General features: G+C 43.1%; 1 protein-coding gene and 1 long non-coding RNA gene across 3 annotated transcripts in view; one reads left to right on the forward strand and one right to left on the reverse strand.

The window, feature by feature from the left end:
* LOC142046880 (uncharacterized) overlaps positions 1–20,271 on the forward strand; it is a 36,771-nt gene that overhangs the window by 6,267 nt on the left and 10,233 nt on the right. The gene's annotated exons all lie outside the window — the stretch shown is intronic.
* On the reverse strand, positions 3,540–8,751 carry FABP2 (fatty acid binding protein 2). The gene is made up of 4 exons (XM_032762525.1): positions 8,685–8,751; positions 7,545–7,717; positions 5,815–5,922; positions 3,540–3,590 (listed from the first exon to the last, which is right to left on the reverse strand). Exons 1-4 carry the CDS (start codon positions 8,749–8,751, stop codon positions 3,540–3,542), a joined length of 399 nt encoding a protein of 132 aa, XP_032618416.1.

The following is a 20,271-nucleotide window of genomic DNA, read 5'->3' on the forward strand; positions in this document are numbered from 1 at the left end:
CATTTGTTTGTGCATTTGTATATTGCATTGGTTAGACTGAAATACTGGAATACTAACTCCAGTTCAGGTATCAACACTTTAAGAAAATGTAGAAAAATTTGAGAGGATTCAGAGAAGGGCTATGAGAATGATTTGAGATCTGCCGAAAAGATGAGAGATTGTCTTCAATAAATGTGTTATTAAAGCAAAAAAAGTTAAGCGGGGTCTTGATCATGATATATAAACACCTACACAGGGAGAAGATAGATATCTGCCCCTAGGGGGCTTTTAATATACCAAACAGAGGCATAACAAGATCCAATGGATGGAAGCTGAAATTAGAAAAAATCAAATTGGAAGTTAGATGCAACTTTTTAACAGTGAGAGGACAACCACTGGAACTGCTTATCAAAGGCTATGGTAAATTCATAACGACTTGGAACCTTTTTGTGGACTTTGTATGTCTTTCTAAAAGAAGTGCTCTATCTCAACCATAAGTTACTGTGCTTGGTAGTGTTAACTTAAATAGTGGGGAAGAATAATTTCTCCACTGCAGGAATTACTAGGTTAGATGCTATGGCCTGTTATACAGAAGGCCAGACTGGATGATCATAGTGTTCTCTTAGATTCATAGACTTAAGGTCAGAAGGGACCATTATGGTCATCTAATCTGATCTCCTGCACAACACAGGCCACAGAATCTCACCCACCCACTCCTGTAACAAACCCCTAACCTATGTCTGAGTTATTGAAATCTTTAAATTGTGGTTTAAAGACCTCAAGGTGCAGAGAATCCTCCAGCAAGTGACCCGTGCCCCATGCTGCAGAGGAAGGCGAAAAACCTCCAGGGCCTCTGCCAATCTGCCCTGGAGGAAAATTCCTTCCCGACCCCAAATATGGCGATCAGATAAACCCTGAGCATGTGGGCAAGACTCACCAGCCAGCACCCAGGAAAGAATTCTCTGTAGCAGCTCAGATCCCACCCCATCTAACATCCCGTCTAGGCATCTTCTGGCCTTAAAATCTAAGAATCCATAAACATTGCAGATAGTTGCCCTATTTATCCATATTAATGTTCTTTGAGCACTTAACCAGCCATTCCACATCTGCTGCTGCCAGAAATGCTGACAGACCTGAGCTAGAAGAGTTAAGCAGTACAAATAGCTTTACAGCCTGGCCAGCAGAAACCTCAATCCCTTTCCTCCAAGTCCTGCTGGAGGAGAGGACATATCCCAGCTCTCCCCTCTACTGGCTTCAGGCTGAGGAATGCAAAGGCTGTCTTCAGTCAGATCTAGTTCCTTAGGGCTCTTGGAGGGTAAGGAAGGTGATTTCTGGTGCGTCAGTTTCCCAGGGCTGCTTGGATATCTGTTTCCTAGACAGCCCCAAGGAAGAAAGAGTTGACTTTTGCTAGGATTTAAACTTCCCTAGGGATCAACTGGTGGACATGTTTCCCCTATCCTGATTCTTTAGGGAGCCAGTCTGGTATGGCTGCTCTCCCCAGACTCTAGGTTCCAGCATTTCCTAGATGGGGACAGCCTCTCTTCACTGAGTTCTTCTGCAGCAGGACATAGAGCTAGTCTCTAGGTTTTGCAGTGGGGACCATTGTGTCTTACCCCCCCAGCCCCACCCCACCCCTTTCCTCCAGAAGTCAATATAAGGTAAACAAAGGGACTCCAGTCCTGAAATGAGGAAATAGAAAGCCAGCTCAAATAATCATCATATTCAGGTGCGAGTGTTTCCAAATATCAGGATCACTAAATATGAATCTCTTTTGAAAAATGGGATATTTGGCCACCTCCTCCATACTTGCCACTGCAATATCTGGCATGCATGTAATAGAATCACAGAAATGTAGGGTTGGAAGGGACCTCGAGAGGTCATTTAGTCCGACCCCCTGCACTGAGGCAGGACCAAGCAAACTAGACCAGCCTGGCAGGTGTTTGTCCAGCCTGTTCTTAAAAACCTCCAATGATGGGGATTCCACAACCTCTCCTGGAAGCCTATTCCAGTGCTTAACAAGCCTTATAGTTAGAAAGTTTTTCCTAATATCCAACCTAAATCTCTCTTGCCGCAGATTAAGCCCTATTACTTCTTATCCTAGCTTCGGTGGACGCAGAGAATAATTGATTGCCATTCTCTTTATAACCGCCTTTACCATATTTGAAAACTGCTAGGTCCCCCCTCAGTCTTCTTTTCTTAAAACTAAATTAACATGTCCAGTTTTTTTTAACCTTTCTTTGTAGATCCAATTTTTAAAACCTTTTATCATTTTTGTTGCTCTCCTCTGGCCTCTCTTTCTTTATCTGGATGCACTACTCCAGGTGAGGCCTTAATGCCTTAGCTTTTCTGATTTTGTCGCTATGTTTATATGCTACTCTTTTGTATTTATCCTTAGCAATTCGTCCATGTTTCCACTTTTTGCATTCCTTTTTGGTTTTTCAGGTCACTAAACAGCTCTCACAATTCTTCCTATTTTTCTTTTGCATCAAGATAGTCTACTGTTGTGGCTTTAATATTGCCTCTTTGAGAAACTGCCACCTCTCCTGGACTACTTTTTCCCTTACCTTTTCTTCCCATAGGATCTTACCTACCAGTTCTCTAAGTTTGTTAATATCACTGAATGTGTCTCCATTTCCTGTGCTGTGTTTGTAAAAGACTTCGGTTGTACTCTCTTATCTTATTTAGCAAACTTTCATGACAATCCCATTGGAAAAAATTACTATGAAAAAGGCTAGTGAGCTAGTGAATATAGAAGAAAAAACACAGAAGGCCAAATTTCTTCTGAATTGGCCCAGTACACAGATCACATAAAATAATAGGTAGTTAGATTAGATTACAGCTATGGTAGCTACAACCTGCTCCAAAATGTTACAGTAAAAATATTAGAAAAGAAATGAGATAAGGGCATGGGCCACATATATCTCTATTAATTTAAAATTGATAATTGGATTTTCTGTCCTAAAGATCCTTTGTTATTGCACACCTTCATTGAAAAAACAAACCAGTAAATGTACAGTAAGGCCCTGATCCAACTCCCATTGACATCAGCAGGAGTTGGATTGATCTTTCTTGGAGATGAACTATATTATCAGAATCACAATCTTTACAGCTACAGACACACAAACTTCCAGGAGTTATGTACAGGGAAGGGCTGCAGGATCCTGGGGATTTGTTTTTTGGAGGGGGAAGTTATTTGTTTTTTGTTTGTTTAAAATATACATCCAATGTGATTCAATATACAGTACATGGAGAGACATTACAACAACAAACTTATAACAAATAAAAGCAAATTGCCACTTGAAAAATCAGTGCAGAAACAATATTTATTTTCATGTACAAAATGTAAATAGTTTTCACAGCCCTTAACAATGCCATATATCAAAACAGTTATTGATATATAATACAAATATGTAATATTGGCAGGACTGGAAATGCAAAATGTTGGCCTGTGTTTAAATCAAGACTGATCAATCAGTAACTTGGTGCTTGTTGGGAAAAGGAAACAGTTGCCATATACAACATGATTCTTCTACCATCAGATTTCTTTCTGGACTTGAGGTTTAAACCCTTTTAAAGCTTCTCTTGGCTTCAACTCCTTCGTATATGTAAGTCTGAAAGAGATTAATGAAAAAGAAAAGGCTTTCATCACTGACTATTTCCATTGAGATTTATTTTACAGTTCCCATCAAGAGAGTCTTTATTATCCATCACAGGTTTACAACCTAAGGGCTCAGTCCAGCTACCACTAATAAGTAACCCCTACTCATATGAGTAGTTCAATCAAAATCAAAGAGAAGACTATAGTCAGGACTGTGGACCTAGACCTGCACTCCCTTACTTAGGCTTGGTCTACACTAAAAAGTTAACTTACCCCAGCTATGTTGCTTGGGGATGTGAAAGATCCACAGCCCTGAGCAACACAGGTAAACTAATTTAACTCTCAGCATAGACAGTGCTAGATCGACAGAAGAATTCTTCCATCAACCTAGCTACTGCCTCTGAGGCATGGTCTACACTAGGGAATCGATCTAAGTTACGCAACTTCAACTATGTGAATAACGTAGCTGAAGTTGACGTACTTAGACCTACTTACTGCAGTGTCTTCACTGTGGTAAGTCAACAACTGATGCTCCCCTCTCGACTCTGCCTGTGCCTCTCGCTCTGGTGGAGTACCAGAGTCGATGGGAGAGCGCTCGGCAGTCAATTTATTGCGTCTAGACTAGACACTATAAATTGACCCTTGCTGGATTGATTGCTGCCCATCGATCCAGCGGGTAATGTAGACAAACCCTCAGAGAGGTAGATTACCTGCTCTGATGGGAGAAACCCTCCTCACGTTTGTATAATTTTTGGTGGTGCCTGAACTGGTCCAAGTCCTCCCCCCCCCACCTGCCTTGTAAGCTGATATATATATTTTAAAATAATGTTTAAATGGACTAGAAACAGTAAAGGTTTAACAATTTCCCTATATTGCACAATGTGGGGGGATGAGGGCTCTGGCTGGGAGTGAGGGCTCTGGGGTTTGGGGTGTGGGAGGGGCTCAGGGTTAGGGCAGAGGGTTGGGGTGCCGGGGTGAGGGCTGCATGGTAGGCTGGGGATAAGGAGTTCATGGTGCATGAGGGGGCTCAGGGCTGGGGAAGAGGGTTGGAGTGCGGGTGGGGGGGGTGAGGAGTCTGGGATGGGGCAGGGCCTGGAATGAGGAGTTTGGGGTGCAGGCAGGCTGTCCCAGGGCTGGGGCCAGAGCGGAAGACTTCACAGTCCCCCCAGGCCTCTCCCCCACGGCAGCACACTCACCCGGCACTGTCACTGCACATACTGCTAGGGGCCAAGCCCCTCTCAGGTCCAGGAAGCCCCCTTGCCTCCCCTGTGAGGGGTGCTGGGGGGAGGGGGAGGGCTTCCATCGTGTGTGTGCCTCCTCCCTCTGCAGGCGGTGGCTGTGCTGCCACCTCAGCCTGCTGCCTGTGCCGCTCCCTTTTGTAGCCGGCATGTCCAGCGAGGGAACACAGCGCAGAACGGCAGGGCAGCTGCCCAGGGTGCAGGCAGGGACACTCCGGGGGAAGGCCCAGAGTGGCAAGCGGGCCCAGGGAAGATACCCGCCCCAAACATTGGTGGAGCTGGTCCCCTGGGCCCTGAATTTGCTGGAGCATGGGCACCAGAGACCCATATAACTCACCGCCCCTGCCCATCCTGCTGGGGTAGGTACAGTGGCACAGCTTCAGAACTGCAGCTGTGCCACTGTAGCATTTCAAGTGTGTACAAGCCCTTAATCCAGGCTTGAAGATTAAGGCTGGCTCATTAAGGGAAGATAGAACTTTTGTGGTTATGACCCAGGAGTGGATCTCAAGATATCAGATTTCAGTGTGAAGCTCTGCCATAGGGATCTTGTGTGATTTGGGATGTCATTTAACATAACAGTGCCTCAACTCCCCATCTCTAAAATATGGGGATAATATGCCTTTTCTATCTCACAGGGGCATGTGAAGACATATTCATTACCAGTTGTGAGGAACACAGATTCTAATGTGACAATGGCCTTATTAGAAACTAACAGATTCAGGACCTTTGGTCAGAATGAGCATGGACTCAGCAGTGGGCTCCTTTGGAGTTAGCTCAGGCTGCACTCAGATAATTTAAATGAATGCAAGTGGGTAGGAAAATAGAAAGAGTAAGTCAAAAAAGTTCAATATTTGAAATTCAATGGTTTTTTGAATTTCAAAATTTCAAATTTTGAATAAAAATTGGATTTAAAAAATAAATTGATACTTCCCAGTTTCATGCAGCTCAGTTCTTTATCTTTTGATGCTGTGCATAAAGGAAAAAAATGACTTAACTCACCTGAATTAATTCATCTCCTACGATTTCTCTGAATGCCTGGAGCTCTTTCCCATTATCTTTCCGGTTGAATTTTCCCACAAGCTTATTTCCTTCCAAGTTCCAAGTACCCTACAGTGTAAAAATAAAAAAATCCAAGGAATTCATGACAATGTTGATCTTGTATATGCATTCTTAGGTTTTTGCAAAATGGCAGGTGCAGTAAAGGAGTTTTACCTCCTCCACAACAACCAAAGCACTTCTAGTTTTGATTAGATATACAAAATTTATAAACACATACATACACACATATATATAAGCATTCTTTTAGTCTGTCACTTTGACCATGTCACCCCTCTCTTTGCATCCCTCCACTGACTCCTCCTTCTCTTTTATATCAAATATCGCTGCTTATCTTCACTTTCAAGGCCCTTCACAGTCAATATCCACCCTATATATCATCTCTTATTCACTACTGAGCTGTCTGTGCTCACCTCTGATCAGCCCGTGATGCCAGCCTCCCCTGCCCACTTGTTAAATTTCCAGACAAACACTTGCCTTCTTTCTCCCAGGCTGTCCCACATGCTTGGGACTTGCGCTACATAAGCCACCACAAAAGCTGCTCCATTATCCCTGCTCAAAATTGTTTTGCCATGATGGTGTAGATAAAGCTTAACAACAGTCAGGCTGCTGGTCTGCTGAAACCACTGCCTATCATGCAGACCAATATTGTCTCATTGTTTCCTTCCCCCCAATCTCTCTGTATCCATCTGTTGTCTCTTGTATTATAGTTAGAATGTAAACCTCTTGGGGCAGGGGACATCTTTTTGTTCTGTGTTTGTATAGCCTCTAGCACAATGGGGCCCTGGTCCAGGACTAAGGCTTCTAGCTGCTACAGTAATACAAATAATAATAAAAAATAATATAATATTTATTGGGTGAATACAATTCTCCTTCCCACAGAGCTCAGGGACCATACACATAATTAAATGAATACATTAACCTGCCTCTTTCTCTGACATAGAAAGAATGGTCCCTCACAAATAACCAGTTCCATTTCATTCTCTATCACACCCTGCTATGGACTCTGACCCTTCCTACTTCTCAGACAAATGTCTGAGAGAGACAGTGGGTGTTTCATTGCACTCAAAGAGCCAAAAGACCCTAGCTTCACCAGACCAGCTCAGGCAATGAATTGCAGAATTAGGGACCTTGTAAGAAGGCTCTGCCTACAACCCTAGCGTGTTTAAAGTTAGGGGATGAAATCCTGGCTCAATTAGAGTCAATGACAAAACTCTCCTTGACTTCAGTGGTACCAGCATTTCACCTAGAGCCTTTTTAGTCAAGCCCTCTGATTTCAGCTGCCATCGTGGTTCATGTGGCAGGAGATTGTCTCTCAGGTAGCCAGTCCCATGCCACATTGAATTTCCTACAGTAATGTCAACACGTGGACATTGCTCAAGCAAACATGAAACCAGTGCAGCTGCTAAAGAGCACATGTAATATACTCCTGTTAGCTCACACCACATTGATATCCTTGTTTATTGTGAGGGATTTGATTTTTACATAGAGCAAGTGAATAAATGTTTCATTGCTCTGCCCTTATGCCTGAAGAGACAGATTCTGCTCTCTGCTACATGGGTTCATGTTCCCTAGATGGAGTCAAATTTAAAATAAAATCAGAAAGATGAATAAAACATCCCAGTGATAACTTTATTAAATACAGGCTTCTCATATAAAAGTGGAGTTCTTACACTGAGCTCAGTTCCATCAGCCAGGCTGTATTCAAAATTGACTCCCAGCATGAATATTATTTCAATGCTGCGGAAAGTACTTGATTCCTTGACAGTGAATTTGTTTCCTTCCTGCTGAATAGTGATTTTCAGGTTGTCATGGGCTCCTAGCTTTCTCTTCATTACATTAATACCTAGAAAAACAATTGGACATCAAGCAACTTATATTGCAGCATCAGATTTGTATATTATCCAATGACCTTTTTTGGGCAAGTGAATTTAATAAATTATGGGCCTTACTGGAGCTCTCTGGTCCAGGTTCTTCACCATCATCTTTCACTTTATGTAGCCATTTTCACCTGTGCAAAATTGGTGCAAGACACTGCCAAAGAGAATGATTGCATTTCCAATCCACTTTGCACAGTTTTAAATGACTACACAGGGTGCAAGGCAGTGTGAATCAGCTCCTTTGTTGGACTGGTCTTGTGTGCAGAACTTAATCTCTATTTTTCTTTTTCTGTTTTAGCTCCAGGTTCCTAATCTTTCAGTATGAAGCCTTGTGTTTGTGGGTGCACTTTGACTGAACCCAACTCATTTCAATGTGATTTTTCCCATTGATGATTTAGTCCTGTGGCCAAAAAAGCAGGAAATTCCCACTCTCTCTCTCCCCCGCCCCGAGCAATTAAACTAATCAGAAATTAATTAAATATCATGAGACATAAATGATTGCTTAGCTGTATATTGTCTTCCCTATTTCTAAAACTGCACATGAAAATTTCCCCTCACCCTTCTAGACATTGAAGCCCATCAGGTATAATAGGGGACATTCACAAAAGCAGCTTCTAAGATGGAGTGCCCAGTTTTATGCACCTAATTAAAACTCTTTACCAGTCGGCATGTTGCCTGAAGAACTTTACATTTCAATAAATATTTCTGCAGTAATCTACCTTGCTCTCTTTCTGAACTTTATGGAAAAATGCTATAGAATTTAATGGGGATGGAACCAAATGCAGTCTATAGAAAATAAATAGGTTCTCTAGAAATTAGTCTAAAACCTGAATATTAAGAGAGAATGATCTAACAGGAGGAGGACCAAGGGCAGCATTAGCATTCAGTGATTGCTGTTAGACAAAAATGAGGCACTGGAAAATTAAAGCTTACCCATCTGCTCCATGAACTTTTCATAATTGTCACTTCTGTCTACCTTCCAGTTGCCATCAAGTGCCATTTTTCTGACTGAAGCAGGAGTTTCCTTGAGGCAGCTTCTAGTCAACTTGAGATGCAGCTCAGCTTTAAAAAGGGAATTTATGATCTGTCTTATCTTCACAGGATGATGTGGCTGGCTAAAGCTCAGCTCATCATATGACCTCTTCAGGGTCAAGTTACTGGATATTCAAGTGACCTGTCTTTTCTCCCCACCTTGTCAAACTGTGAAATGCTTGAATACTCTGCCTTAAAAGATATAACAGTTACTGTGTTCACGTTACATGTGACATTACAATGGTGGTGAAAAGTGGCAATTCACTGAAGTTACTCTACTGCTCACGTACATAGTGCTAGCTGACTGAGTGTTAGCTCCAGGACTTGCTAGATTGGACTTTGGCTGATACAGTGTATAACTGAGTGATTGCTCCCTACACATAGAATTATAACAGTGCCAGATGTCATTGCAATAGTTCGAGCTCCTCTACCTTCGCAGATTGCAAGACAGAAGGTAAGTTTTAATTAAAAGTGTAACTTCATAATCAATTAAGATAATTCTTTGGACTGTTATATCAGATAAAGTAGAATGACTTTTCACTCCAGCCAGTTTCAGTGGTATTTATTCAGCTAACATACAAGAAAAGCAAAATAAAGTAGCACAACTAACATGTCCTTTCTTCTACCCTAAAAAATAAAATGTGAAACACTCTGAGTAAAAGAAATACAAAGTATGGAGCAAAATTGCACAATCCTATATATGAGGGCTGGGGGGGACCTTAACAACAACTTTTAAGTCTCTATAGTAGTGTCTAAATGCAGGTTAACGTTATGTAGCGCTTATGGAAAAATTCCAAAACAAATTTGCAAAAGGCAAACTTTGCACACACAAAAAAAGCAGGTAATTTTATTTGGTAGAAAAGTAAAAGATCGTTTTGATGGTTAAAATATCAGACATTAAACATCATTTCCAGCACTGAGCACTGCATCCCTTTTGCATTAAGGGCAAAATTAAGGCTACTGTCTCGCCCTGAGTAAGGTGCAGTGTGCAACCGTGGAAAGGAAGTGTGACTTGGAGGGTGACAATTCCGTCCCTGCCTATCCTGTTTGCTTGCGGGTGGGTGGGGGTGAGGAGGGAAGTAATCTACTGGATCTTAGCAGATGGGGATCACTTTCCCTCATGTTGGCTCTGTTGTGCTGCCTGGAGCACTGGGGTTAGAAACTTACTATGTGCTGGGTCTACAAGACATAATCAAGCCCTCAGTGATCAATTACTCTTCTTTTGTAAGCATATATACTAATCATCTTTTTTATTATACTGGAATTTTCCTTTGACCTCCAAAATTATCAGTCTCCATATATACCAGATGCTATAGGTTAAGTTTATAGATGCTTCGTGTCCGATTATAGTTCACAGCAGTTTATTGACAGTTAATAAATTATTAACTTTATTTTCTTCATGGTTTTTATAGGTGAGCGTATTGCCACTGGCCCTATGCAACTTCTGAATAATGTATTTTTTCAATTCAGTCCAATAAAATAGAAAGCCTGTGCAATGCTTCTTCTGCAACCTTAAATTCAAGTCTAGCATAATACCTAGCACTCATAACACCTTACAGCTGTAGAATATTAGCTGCCTATGCTCCTCTATTGTCAGCAACAAGGAAAATTGAAAATGTTCTATGGAAACAGTGGAAAGAGACCTTTAGTTTACATTATTTGGAAGCATATGAAGTCTAGCAAATAGGCATTCTATTAGCATTTCTTCAGAGCATTCTGGGAGAGGCAATTTACTTCTTGGTTTTACCCTGCTTTGTTTGTGAAAAGCTGCTCGCTGATTTCAAAGTGTCCCAGTCTCTCAGGGAAGTGAACTGTGAAGCTAAAACAAAACAAAATGTTTATTTTGCCTTTTAGTGCTCCTTTGTGCTGGATAAAGATGGCCTCCTATGCTTTTAAAAGGTTTTAATACTTATTTTTTTCACATCAGAGGTATCTGTCAGGTTCTTCTTTTCCTTTTCTTTCTATAAGGACTTGCTGGTAACTTTGGAGGACCTAAATATTGATATCACACGAGGTTGTAACTTGAGCTACATCTAACGGGATTTCACTTTGGCAAAAGCCTGCTCAACTCAGATCACTGAGCACTTGACTGGATTGCTCGAGGGCTACTCTACCGAATTTGCCTCAGTCCCCTTTCAAAACTTCTCCTCTTTCCCAAGTAGCCACTGGAAAAAATCTATTTCAGGACATACTAAGCTGAGCGTGATAAAGATCATACCATTGTTCAGTTTTTGCTTAAATACATTATTACTGCCTCATTATTATTAATCACCGCTCACTCTGTAAAGTACCACATTAAACTATTCCTACTGACAAAAGGACTCTGAATAGTGGTGGGCCAGGAAGGGTTTCTCCATCCAGCTTATTCCCACAATTACTCCAAACATTTAAAGAAAATTACTTCTATGTTTAGGGGGCTTGCAGATGCTAATTAAAAGGAGTCCTGGATTAACCAAAACTTCTGTGATACCCAGATAATCTCTTCCACCCAGTAGCTTCCACTCTTGGATAAATCTTCCTCCACACACTGATCCCACAGCTTGGCTGTTGTCTTTCTTTCATACATGGGTCTTTGGTCTTTCTCCCAGGTCAGGCTGACTAGCCAGCTCAAGTCCACCTTGCCATGTGGGCAGTTATCTGTATTCTGTACTCTCCATTACAACTTGTTGCTTTGGCTCTACCTCATTTCTCTATGCTGACCTCTCTTCCTGGGGATCTGAATCCCAAGGATGCTGCTTTAATCTGCCTCTGAAGATCTGGCAGATAAATGAGAAGATTTGCCATAGGACCTGTATTTGTGATGTTTAGTGACACGTGGGAAGGACACAAAGGGAGGGGGCACCAGCTAAAGGGGAGGCACGTGCCCTCCTCACATGACTCCGACCCACCCTGAGCCTGGGGCCCCCACAGTCTCTCCATCCCATCCTCTCCCCATTCCACGTTACCTGGCAAGGCTCTGTCCTGCTGCGCTGCACCAGGCAGCGTCCCCTCCCAGGGAACGTGGCTGGAGGCTGCCTGGGAGAGTGCAGCCACTGCGCCGCACCAGGCAGCGTGGCTGAAAGAGGAAAGGCTCTGGCCCTGGCTCTTCCCTTCTGGCTCTGGTGGTTGCTGGTTCCTTGCCCCCCGGCATTTGGGGAGGAGCATGGGACCCTTCTGTCCCCCCCCCACCCCCCCCGACGTCTCCACATAGACATTCACTGTTGCTCCGAGGACTAGTGGTGTTTTAATGATAGAACATTCTGTACTTTTCCACCCTCACAATTTACCTGTGCAGTTCAAGAATATTCATACAGTAAAATCTGATCTTGATTTTCTCACAGGTAAAAATTATACCAGCTTTATTCATCTTAAAATCTTTTCTACTATAGCTCTTGTAATAAAAGCTGTTTTTCATTTGTTTGTTTTCTCCCAAAAGAGGCCTTGACCTGGCCTTTCTAATTATGCCTGTAGTCATTTTTTCCCCATGGCTGAGGTGTTGTGCCTGCTTTTGTTTCGCATGCCTTTTTTCTCATCTAAGAGGTTGCCTGTGCAATTTTTGACACCACAGTTTTTGCATGTGAAAACCATGTCTTCAGTTTTTGAGGATACTGTTGAAAAATCTGTCCCTTAGCATTGCTCATTACATGACATTGTGTAGCATGGAGTCCTACCTGATTGAATTCGTGGCTTCCAGATGAGGCCTCCTCGCCAATCTGTATTAGTTTTAAAGTGCAGAGAATAGACTACACAACATTTTAACGTTTGAAGTTTGATCTGTATTGCCAGGAACTGACCTCTAATTGAGGTGGGTGGAAATAAATTATTAACTAGCACAACCATCTAATCACGCCATCACTGATAATCAAGAACATATCACATAAAGCTGTACTATAGAAATTAAATGACATTCCAAAGATTGGGGGGCATGCATGTGTTTACAAGAGCTGACAGTCTGCTATAACCCACTGATGGGCATCTCTCTCCTTCTTGCCTTGTCAGTCCTATAATTTTCCACCATTGCAGAACCCAAGTTAAGAACCTCGGAGAAAGTTAGGAGTGTCAGACCAAGGTCTGCAATGCCACTTTTCTAGCAAGTAGGTCTAAGAACCTGTGACTATTAAAGCTACTTGGATAAACTCATGGCTGTGGACTTGCTTGGGGGTTAAACACAAGGTTCCTTCTGCTATTAAACTAACTGGTTCTTCTGAATGTTATTCTCTTTTAGGTAGATGTTCAAGGGGAGTTGGACACTTAAGTCATTTAAAATCCCACTTTTAATTTATGTCTAGGAATGTATACTGCATCTCTGTTTCTAAGGGAAGTTTGGCTATTCTTACCCAGATAGTCAAATTAGAGGACAAATTAGAGGATTGAGCCAAAAGAAATCTGATGAGGTTCAACAAGGACAAGTGCGGAGTCCTGCACTTAAGACAGAAAAATCCCATGCACTGCTACAGACTAGGGACCAAATGGCTAGGCAGCAGTTCTGCAGAAAAGGACCTAGGGATTACAGTGGACGAGAAGCTGGATATGAGTCAACAGTGTGCCCTTGTTGCGAAGAAGGCTAATGGCATTTTGGGCTGTATAAGTAGGGGCATTGCCAGCCGATCGAGGATGTGATAATTCCCCTCTATTTGACACTGTTGAGGCCTCATCTGGAGTACTGTGTCCAATTTTGGACCCCACGCTACAAGAAGGATGTGGAAAAATTGGAAAGAGTCCAGCAGAGGGCAACAAAAATTATTAGCGGGCTGGAGCATATGACTTATGAGGAGAGGCTGAGGGAACTGGGATTGTTTAGTCTGCAGAAGAGAAGAATCGGAGGGATTTCATAGCTGCTTTCAGCTACCTGAAAGGGAGTTCCAAAAAGTATGGATCTAGACTGTTCTCAGTGGTACCTGATGACAGAACAAGGAGTAATGGTCTCAAGTTGCAGTGGGAGAGGTTTAGGTTGGATCTTAGGAAAAACTTTTTCACTGGGAGGGTGGTGAAGCACTGGAATGGGTTACCTAGAGAGGTGGTGTGGAATCTCCTCTCTTAGAGGTTTTTAAGGTCAGGCTTGACAAAGCCCTGGCTGGGATGATTTAGTTGGGGATTGGTCCTGCTCTGAGCAAGGGTTTGGACTAGATGACGTCCTGAGGTCCCTTCCAACCCTGATACTCTATGAATCTATGATAGTGCATTACCTTGATATCCATGTTTTGTGTGGAAGGCTCTTGTCCACCCACCGTCTTATTTCACGAATCAAAATTAAAATTCCTAAGATGTGTGCTGTAAGAACGTGCAAATTTAAGAGGTGGACACAGAAATTGGGTCACTGTGAACACAGTGAGGATAAGTTCTGAGCTTAAAACCCTTTGACCCACCAGAGCATCCAGAAATTGTCACTACCTTAGTCAGCACTTGGGAAGGAGAAGACTGACTGGTCAAAACTTAGCATTTCCCTTCCGTGGGGATTATGACATTAAAAAAATAATAAAAATAAAAATAAAAAATGGTCCATTTTGGAACTAAAAGTAGAAATTTTCTATAAAGGGAAATTCCACCAAAAAATTAATTTTGAAAAAAATAAAATAAAAAATGTTTCATTTCCAGGAGTTTAAATGAAATTCTGAAAAAAATTCAAAATGTCGAAAGCTTAGAAGCCCTGGGACCCCTGGCTGAGCCAGGAGCAAAGACTCCCAAATTCAGCAGACTTACATTCTCCCAGTGAAGTAAATTAAGCTTGTCCTGTTGGGACATTGTATCTCTTTGCTCATTCCCAGCAGATATTCTACACTCTACTGTACCTATATATAAACAGTCACATCTTGTATTTCTTTTTAGATGCCTATAAAATTTAACCTAGCCAAATATTGCATCTGTAGGGCATTGTACTTGGAAGTTTGTTGGAGTTCAGTTTAAAAAAAAATATTCAAGGTTGCACTTTACTAGTTATAGATAAAAGGAGGAATATCCGTCCAGTACCCAGAATAATCTCTTGATACTGCTCCTAAGGATTAAGATTTCATGGGAACACTTTACTGATAGCAAGATAGTGGTTAGGTTAGTCATGTGTAACATGTCGGTTTTTAAAGAAAATGCCTTGTCTTCTTTCATACCTGTTAGGAATACACTCGACTAATCTGTTCATTGAAAAAAAGCCAAAACAGACTAAACAGAATACCCTGCCACCCTTCCTTCTCCCCCATACCCCCAGCAGTACACTTTCATAAGGACCATTGCAAGAACTAGGAACAATTCTCTGTTGATAAGAGGGATATGTTTGATGAATGTACAGGTCTTTTGGATTGATAATGTAGGATATATTTCCCCTTGTTATTGAGAAAAATTTCCATAGTTTTCAGGCTGTGACTCTATATAACGATTCTGTAAATTATCTTCTACATGGCTTTTATTCCTGCACGTGGCTTATAAAAGTACTCTTCAGAGGGAAAAAGTATTGTTTTCCCTCTACTTATAGTATCAAAATAGCAAATGTGAAAGCTTTTACTTTTCAACTTCCATTGGCAGCATCAATGCTAATAAGTTATATCTGGTTTACTAAAAACAATATTTTTTGCTTCCATAGGGTTCTTTTGCGCCAGAACCACTTCAAAAGTACTTGTTTCAAATTTGTTTTGTTGAGAAGCAGAACCCAGGTGAATGGGGATAATGAGAACATCTTTCTAGCAATCATCTACTGAACCCGATGTAATTTATTCCCTCCAGTACTGTAGGTGAGCTAGAAAGAAATGACTCAGAGAAGCTAATCAGAGCAGCTGATAGTGGTATTACAGGGCTTGACTCTCCTCTTTTCTGCCAGTGCTTCAGCACCTGCCTCTGCTGGACTTGGATCCTTCCCTGCTGTTTGTCAGTTCCCTTCTGTAGGCGTGGCGACTCTGGGGTTCAGCCTGGGAAGGTATAAGTACAGGGGTGAAAGTAAGATAAAAGACTTACTGGTATGGAGTTTTGGCTTGTGGGCCCTCAGGCAGAAGGGGCAAGGCTGTGGGGGGGTCAACCTCCCCCAGCCAGCCCTTCCATGCTGCCCAGCCTGTGCCGCCCGGGTCTCCAGCAGTGATTTAAAGGGCCCAGCGCTCCTGCAGTGGCAGCTGGGAGCCTGGGTCCTTTTAAATTGCCAGGTTCTGGGGCAACTGCCCCTTCCCACCCCCATTGGCAGCCCTGGGGGGGTGGGAAGGGGCAGCAACGTTAACATGGGCTGTGTAAGAGCTGGAACCGGTGACCACTTTTTACCAGTATGCCATACTGGCCCATACCAGCCCACTTTGACCTTGGTATAAGTGCCCTTTGCAAAAAAGGCCTTCACATATTGCAGCTCCATTATTTCATTCCTTTTTTTTATGTTATGGCCTTTCATTTTTCCCATGTATCAGGGATGACCGCTTTAGAGACATCACAGTCTCTTGCATTCCCCATTTATCAGTTGTAATCACCTGCAGTCTTTCACCCTCCTCTTGTATTGAGGGTAATTGCATGCCCACATTCTCCACCATGCTGTGACAGGGGTGCGCTACTCACTGCTAGGATGATGCCTTCTCTTGGCTGTTCTGGGGATTAGCTTCATGAGGTCAACACCCCTCCTCACGGTTGCATGCCATCTCTCTCTAGGTCTGAAGCCCCTCTCTCACACCAGGAGCTCCTGCTTCCTCTGTCTGACTCAGCCCTCTGGCCAGGTCACCGTTTTCCTATTCCAGAGTATTTTGAGGTCCCCTGTTAACAATGGGTTTGAGCAGTCTTCCCATTCACTGCCCAGCTGGTGCCACTTCCCCAGTGCCTGACAATAGAACCCAGGCCCACCCTCTAGTCCACGTTCCAGCTCAGGGACCCACTAGTCAATCGCCAAAATCTTCCCTCTTAGACCTGACTGCCTTTCCCTGAGTCCTTTCCTTAACTCCTGGCTCTCCCACCCCCACTTGCCAGCCTCACAGCTCCCTCCTTCCATAGCGTAACTGCAGCCAGGAAAGGCAGAAGCTCCCTAAAAGTGTGTGTGTGAGGGGGCACTGATATCCAAACTGTGCCCCTCCCATGCTGCCCCTTCTCTCTGAGCTCCCACCCCTGGGCTGTCCCTTCCCTTGAGGCCCAGCCCCCATGCCACCTCTTACCCTCAAAATCCCCCCTTCCCCATCAGGCCCCTTATGGTCAGTAAAAAGTAGGAGGGCATAGTCCTCCCACTTTTCAAAGTAATGGGGCCTTGGTCCCCTGGCTCACCCTGTTCTGACACCCCTACCAGCAGCCCCCTTCTGCTCCAAGCTCCTGGGCTTTATCCAGGCCACTTCTTTTCCTGCCCAGCTGAGCCTTATCTGTAATTAATCCCTGCTCCCTGGCTCTTCATCCAGGCATTGCCTGGGCAGTCAATTGGCCCACCAAGCCACTGTAACCCTTTTGGGCCTTGTGTGGGGTGGACACCCTATCACCGTGGGCTCAAGTGAATGGGGTCTGCTAACTAAAAAGGCAAACCTTTGTGTGCAATTTCTATTTTGGGGAAGCTTTGGGATTCTTCTTCTTCTCCCCTTATATCCAAAGGTAAATTTGTGTGTAATTCTCTCTGGAGCTTGTCAGCATTGCTCTTGAATGGGTTGTAGGTGTATTATGATATGCTCCTTCTCTTCTGCCTCCCAGAGGTCAGCCTCCACAGCTCAACCTGCTCAACAGTAGGAGCAGCAGCACTGACAATAGCACACACTGACACATACAAGGTATTTCACTTAGGCTCATGTTGTGTATATTATAACCACTAGCTGGTAGTTAATTAGGGAAGGGAGACTCTCTCTTCCATCCCCTGTGTAAATAACCAGAGCCATCTGGTGGCTTTAACTTACAAAAGCTTCAGTTGTTTATAACATCATTACTGACTCAGAAGCAAAAATATTGGAGCTGTTTGGAACATGGAATTTTTATCCTGCAGAAAATTTTGAAATTAGAGTCCATTCTGAAACAGAAGTGAAGTTTGATATATTAAAAAAATCTGAAACAACAAAAAATTCTGAAAAGTTTTGAATCAGAAATGTTGAAATGAAAAGCTTTGACAGCTTTGATTGAAACAGAAATGGTCATTCTGAATCTACATTTTGACTTCCTTTTGAAATGTCAGTTCAACAACAATTTTTGTTTTGACATATCTCACCAGAACATTGAAATTTCCTCAGAATTTCTGAAATTCCCTCAGAATTAATATTTTCCCAATGAAAAACTTTGGCTTCAGCAAAATCATGTTTTTTGGTGGGAAAACTTTCAACATGAAAAACTGTAACCAGCTCTAGAAAATATATACATAGTTGGGTCTGGTTTCCAGAAAATTCTTTTGAGTTTTTGATTTTTAATACTGTACAGAGCCTATAGCAACTCTGATGTTGGAAATAAATGAATGATGATTTTACTAATAAGAGAGATTTCCCCCACTTGCCCTTCTTCCTGGTTTCCCCCTATAGAATTGCTGGACTACATGCATTTATAGTGTGACATATCAGGAAGCAAAGTAGGTGCTAAGAAAGACAATCATGCTTACATATCAGTCAATGAACATCCATAATACTCAGCAATGTTAGGGGCTGTAATATGTTTAGGACCAAATTTTCCTCAGGTTTGTGTGCACACATATAGGTACAGTTGCTTAATTTGTATGTGCAAACTGAGATGTTATAAGGTGGTATTTTCAAAAGAACTCAGTGTTGGTCTAACTCTACACCTATTGAAAAAAATGGTAAAGGTCTTACTGAAGTCAATGGGAACAGAGTTAAGGCAACACTGAGGTCTTTTGAATATGAGATCCTAATGTTACCGGTAGTTGTCTTGTTAAAGGATTACTAGAGGGAGGTAATGGCTTTAATGGCTGATTCAAACTATGTCAGAAAATGGTTAATATGTAGCACTAAACTGTTATAACGGTTATTAAAGCATGTAGAGATTTTAATAAACTGAGGTGTGTAAAGCACTGAACTCTACTGTATGGAACCAGAACTGCTGAGTCATACTAATAATATTTAAAGGTGCTTCTTTGGTAAGTGGCAGGGAAGTTCTACATGGCCACGGTGTGTCACATAGTGATGACTGGGAAGTTCCCAAAGGTACACTGCAATTCAAAACCTGTGGCTGGCCTGTGTCAGCTGACTCAGGCTCATTGGGCTCAGGCTACAGGGCTGTAGAGCCTTGTGCCCTGGGACCCTCCCTCCTCATAGGGTCCCAACACCTGAGCATCTACACTTCAATTAAATAGCCCCGTAGCCTGAGCCCCATGAGTATGGCTAAGTTTTTGTCATAGATATTTTTAGTAAAAGTCAGGGTCACGGGTAGTAAACAATTCATGGTAGCCCGTGACCCGTCCCTTTCACTAAAAATAGTCTTGACAAAAGGGGTAGGTGGGTTCAGCACCCACTGCTGCTGGGGCTCCCGGGTCCCCCACCAATGCGGTGTGTGGGAGCTCTGGTCCCCCTGCCCCTGGGCTGCTGTGGGGTCCGCTCACCCCGGGCAGCTGGTAGCTGCAGTGTCACCCAGCTGCTGACCATGGTTGCAGCTTCAGCTGGGCAGATGCGGGGAGTCCACCAGTTGCTGGCCACATCTGGGCAACTGCGGGGGGTCTGTCGGCCGCCCGCTGCAGCTGTGGGTCCCCCCCGCCTGCCTGTCACAGCTGGGCAGCTGCAGTTCCGCCAGCCTCCCGCCGTGGTTGGCCAGCCGCAGGGTCTCCCCGCCAGGTTGGAGGCTGGGAGCTGCAAGGGCAGGGCTGTGGCTGGGAGCTCCCGCCCCAGAGCAGAAAATGTAACGGAGGTCAATGGAAATCACAGATTCCGTGAGTTCCGTGACATACTTATAGCCTTAGCCATGAGCCCAAGTCAGCTGACGTGAGCCAGCTGTGGATGTGTAGACGTACCTAAGTGGCTGTGCACTTGTTAGAATATAGTTACACGGTTTTTAAGTGCATATGCAAGTGGTGGTTAGCTGAAGCAAATGGGCAAGAGTCTGCACATGTTGTGTGTGTGTGCAGACTCAGAAAATCTGGTACTCAGTGACTCTATTTGGAAGTTACTGCTGCTTGCATGCATACTCACCCATTTTGCCTAGAGCTGCAAAACTCCTAGAGCCAGAAATGTTGCTGCCCAGAACCTAACAAGGCAAAGAATAAGAAGTGCTGAGAGGCCTGAATCAGCAGCCAGGGTCAGCAGTCTGCACAAGATGTAACTTTTAAGATTATGCTGTCAGATCAAAGTGTATTTACCCCCCTTTTTTTTTTTAAACTCACCAGATTAAACTCTTGTAAACTCTGTTATATGACTTGCCCTTCGGGGGCTAATTTTATTCACACAGCACCTTTTACAGCAGCTATGTTTGCCAAGCCTACTTTTCTAAAAAAATCAGACAGCTTGTGTCGGGTTCTGGTATGTGTAATTGGAGTGCTTTCTAGTGGGAAAAACAGCCAATTTCTTTTTTCTTTCTTTTATTTTTTTTGAAACGGGAAACTATGCCACCAGTTTTCAGTTATGACAAACCTTATACCTAAGGAATTTCCTGATAGTAA

Source organism: Chelonoidis abingdonii, chromosome 5 (assembly GCF_003597395.2).
Source record: "Chelonoidis abingdonii isolate Lonesome George chromosome 5, CheloAbing_2.0, whole genome shotgun sequence".
In the NCBI taxonomy this organism is placed as follows: domain Eukaryota; kingdom Metazoa; phylum Chordata; order Testudines; family Testudinidae; genus Chelonoidis; species Chelonoidis abingdonii.